Source organism: Morus notabilis, unplaced genomic scaffold (assembly GCF_000414095.1).
Source record: "Morus notabilis unplaced genomic scaffold, ASM41409v2 Scaffold570, whole genome shotgun sequence".
Taxonomy (NCBI): Eukaryota; Viridiplantae; Streptophyta; class Magnoliopsida; order Rosales; family Moraceae; genus Morus; species Morus notabilis.
Window position 1 is genome coordinate 530,793 of NW_010358717.1, and position 3,852 is coordinate 534,644.

The 3,852-nt window shown below is 31.0% G+C and overlaps 1 protein-coding gene across 1 annotated transcript in view; it reads left to right on the forward strand.

The window, feature by feature from the left end:
• The first annotated feature begins 1,230 nt into the window (after window positions 1-1,230).
• Window positions 1,231-3,852, forward strand: part of LOC21403090 (WAT1-related protein At4g08290) — a 6,439-nt gene continuing 3,817 nt past the window's right edge. Inside the window, exons 1-4 of the mRNA XM_010093078.2 lie at window positions 1,231-1,252; window positions 2,509-2,765; window positions 3,281-3,343; window positions 3,537-3,653. Coding sequence (XP_010091380.1) covers window positions 2,551-2,765; window positions 3,281-3,343; window positions 3,537-3,653 — 395 coding nt within the window. The 5' untranslated portion in view covers window positions 1,231-1,252; window positions 2,509-2,550. The remainder of the gene's footprint in view (window positions 1,253-2,508; window positions 2,766-3,280; window positions 3,344-3,536; window positions 3,654-3,852) is intronic.

Sequence of the window (3,852 nt, forward strand, 5' to 3'; positions counted from 1 at the left end):
ATATATATATATACATCAGCGCTAAAGACTAAGCTTTATATATGCAGGCTGTATTGATCGAGCAGATGCAGACTCCATGGTGCCTTGAAATTGAAGGGTGATCAACTATTAATCATTGATATTATTATCAATATTGTTCTCTAAGCATTTGATTTATCTTGTTTTCTAAGCTATCACATTAATTCCACCTAAATCCTTTTTATTGCAGTCTAAATGTGAATTCTTTGACCTTTGTTTTCTGTTACAGTTCAATGGTTGAGTCGTAATTAATTAGTTGCTTTGATTCTACCTATTTTTCTGCATCAAAAAGAAAGCCAGTTTTAAAAAGAACATTATTTTTAGCCAGAAAAAAAAAAGAAAAAGAAAAAGAAAGAAAAGACGTTTTGACAAAGGCTTTTAAGAAGATGAGATAATCATGCACGGCTTTAAAAGGATAAAACAAAAAAGAGTGATGACGAAAGCCAGCTAGCAACCACTTGGCTACGGTTTATCTATCAATCATCATATATAAATACACACACATATTATTATATATATGTATGTATGTATTTATGTCCTGTGGTATATGTTACAAATATATTTACTTTACAATGTGGCAACTAAAGAAATTGGAAACATAAACATGTATATATATATATATATATATGTACGTAGAATGGGATTGGGATATCTTATTTTTCGGGATGCCACTGCTTTGGCAATGTTAGTGAATGCATACATATTATATATATATATATATATTTTTTTTTTTTTTTGTATACACATGCATGCTTCGCCTTCCATAATCAAGAATAAAGCACGATAAATTAAATACATGCATGCTTCGCCTTCCATAATCAAGAAAAAAACACGATAAATAATGAATAGTGACACCATAAATTAGTAAAATTAGTAAAATTAGCATTCGGTTTTTCATCAACAAATTATATATTGTACAGAAAATATCTTAATGCAACACGTTACAGTTGATTAGCATGTACGTACATTATATACTAAAGAGAAAAGCTAAAAGCGCTTTGACACATCAATCACACGCGCGCACGTAAATGACTACCATTGAGATTTGAGGTTGTACTTTGTGTTACATCTCATTTTACAAACTTATCCTATCCAAAGCATGATCCATTTGATCGGTAGGATTCCTGTGCTGATGGTGATGCGGTCTTCTAGCTAGCGACATCGACGATGGTGGCAAGCTGGACTTATGCGCTGTTATTTGGGTGGCTCTTCAACTACATTTTGCATCTCTCAGGTTCTACTGCTTTCTTTGGTGATTCATCCTCATTGCCGAAGGTCGTACCAACGATGCTTGGGCGTGTTTGTCTTACTAGTCTGCTAGTTTTGTTTCTTAGTGGTTTTTGTGTGGCTTTAATTCTACAAGTCTCTCAATTTCAATCAATTATTAGATTTATTGTCGATGAGGTACCATTATTAAAGAACCATGTGTATTTAATTTTTTAGTGTACTTATTTGGGTGTCTATTTTTTAAACTCAGTACGTGTCTATTTTCTTTAAACATTTCATTTGATTGAGTTTATTAGTGGAACCGGTTATTTATTAAAGTCGTGGTCTTCTTATAATTTGAAGTCATATATAAGTCAGTATTGGTGTTTGTTTTTCTTAATTTGGAATATTGCCCCCATTTTGGATATATATTATATATAATCAAATATGAACAATGATCACATCCATTATCCTAAGGAAAAATATATCTTTTAATATAGTGAAATATGTGACTCAGCTGTTGGATAATCCAATTGATTTTATGTATTTAAGGTGATATTCTGACTCGGTTGCCGATCTCATCTTTTTGAGTTATTGAAATGTTACAATTAAATATGTATGTATTATATTTATTAACACAATTAATAAACACACAAAAACAATTATTAAGACACAGAATCTCAAAGTTTCCTAGGATCATAAGCAATAATCATATCATTCCAATAAATAAATAGACATATTAATCGTAAACATGGTATCCAAATAGTTAGGATGCTTCAATATGATCAAGTTTTTAATGCACTTTGATGAAGACACCAACCATTGACCTATATCTATATTTTGCATGCGGAACCCACCGGGTTCATGACACCCCAAAATAACGTGGTAATGTAGCAAAGGATAATTGCAAATATATAGTAATCTCTTCCTCAATTCATTCCATAAAAGAGCAATATATATATAAACTAATCCCTACTGGTGTAATTTGGCACTTTGGTCTCCCACTAACGAGTAAAAAGCAAAACAAAAAATCCACATACTTGAGCAAGGCAGGTTGATGAACAATGACCAAAGCAAGCACTATTCTTTATATTATGGAGCAGTCCTTTTATGTATAAAGACTATCAAGATAAGCCCGTTCTCGAAGTGGGTATTTTATCTAGTACCTTTTTTTTTTTTTTTTCCTTTTTTCTTTTTTTTTCCCGTCTCTCTTTTTCCTTTCTTTCTTTATTCCCTATTTATAAATAAGGCCATGTTTCTCACGTCTTTCACACTCAACGTCAGGTATATCAAATTATCAAACTTCCACACGACGCGGAGATCAGAATGGCGGATAATCAAACATCTCATGAAAAGTTGGTGAAAGTGTTCAATAGGGCAAAGCCTTATGTGCTAATGGTAGGTTTGCAGTTTGGTGCAGCAGGCACGTACATCGTCAGCATGGCCACTCTCAGCCACGGCATGAGCCGCTACGTCCTCATTGTCTATCGCAACGCTATTGCGGCTCTAGTTCTTGCTCCTTTCGCTTTCGTTTTCGACAGGTGGGCACTACTTTAAATTCCTTCACGTAAAAATAAAAATGGCGATATCTCATGAAAATCTAACAGTTCAGAAATATTATAAGTAGTTCGTATAATATGGATGACAATATAAGTCTACAGTAAATAGTATATCTTAAAATATTTACGATAAAATGATTCATTTACGAAGCATATTTACAGTAAAAATACCTTATATTTTTTTTCGTATACAAATAGTTTACCTTAAATCTTTTAAAATATGTCATTTATTGAAAATAATTTAAAAAATGACCTAGTTGTTATAATTTTACACCAAATATATGATAAATTATATTAATTATCCTGTCTCACCAATTATATATATATATATATATATGAAAAAGTGAACGCGTGCATATGATTCATTATTATTTGTTGTATATTTTTATACTAGAGAATGAATGAAAGAAAGTAATATTCTTTTGATTAGCAAAAAAACAAAAAAAATTCTTTTTTACTGAGTCTGATCTGTTGATGTGGATATGTTTAATTTACAGGAAAACAAGACCAAAGATGACACTTCCTGTCTTCTTGCAGATAATGCTCCTCGGATTTCTAGAGTAAATATATATTATAACGTTGCTTATATGCAAATAAGTAGATGCTTTGATAGTTACTAGACACTTGCCTAATTGACTATATAGCTACGCTTTTTTTTAATTACCTGTTTTCCTTTTCTTTTCTTTTTTTTTTTGTGGGAGGTATTTTATAATTATATGTGATATATATATATATACTTTGGATTAATTCCAGGCCAATTCTTGATCAAGGCTTCGCCTACCTGGGAATGCAATACACATCGGCATCATTTACGTCTGCTATAATGAATGCTGTCCCTTCTGTAACCTTTATCATCTCAGTTATTTTCCGGTAAATGTCTATATATATATATATATTAATAATCTGTAAATATCTACATGTATATTATTAGTAACTGATGCAGCTAGTTCAATCATTGGACTATATACATAGAGAAATTTTATGTGTCACTAGTAATAAGTATTTAAATTACGGTTCAGCTTTTAGGCCGATATATATAAATATATATATATATATATATATATAATTA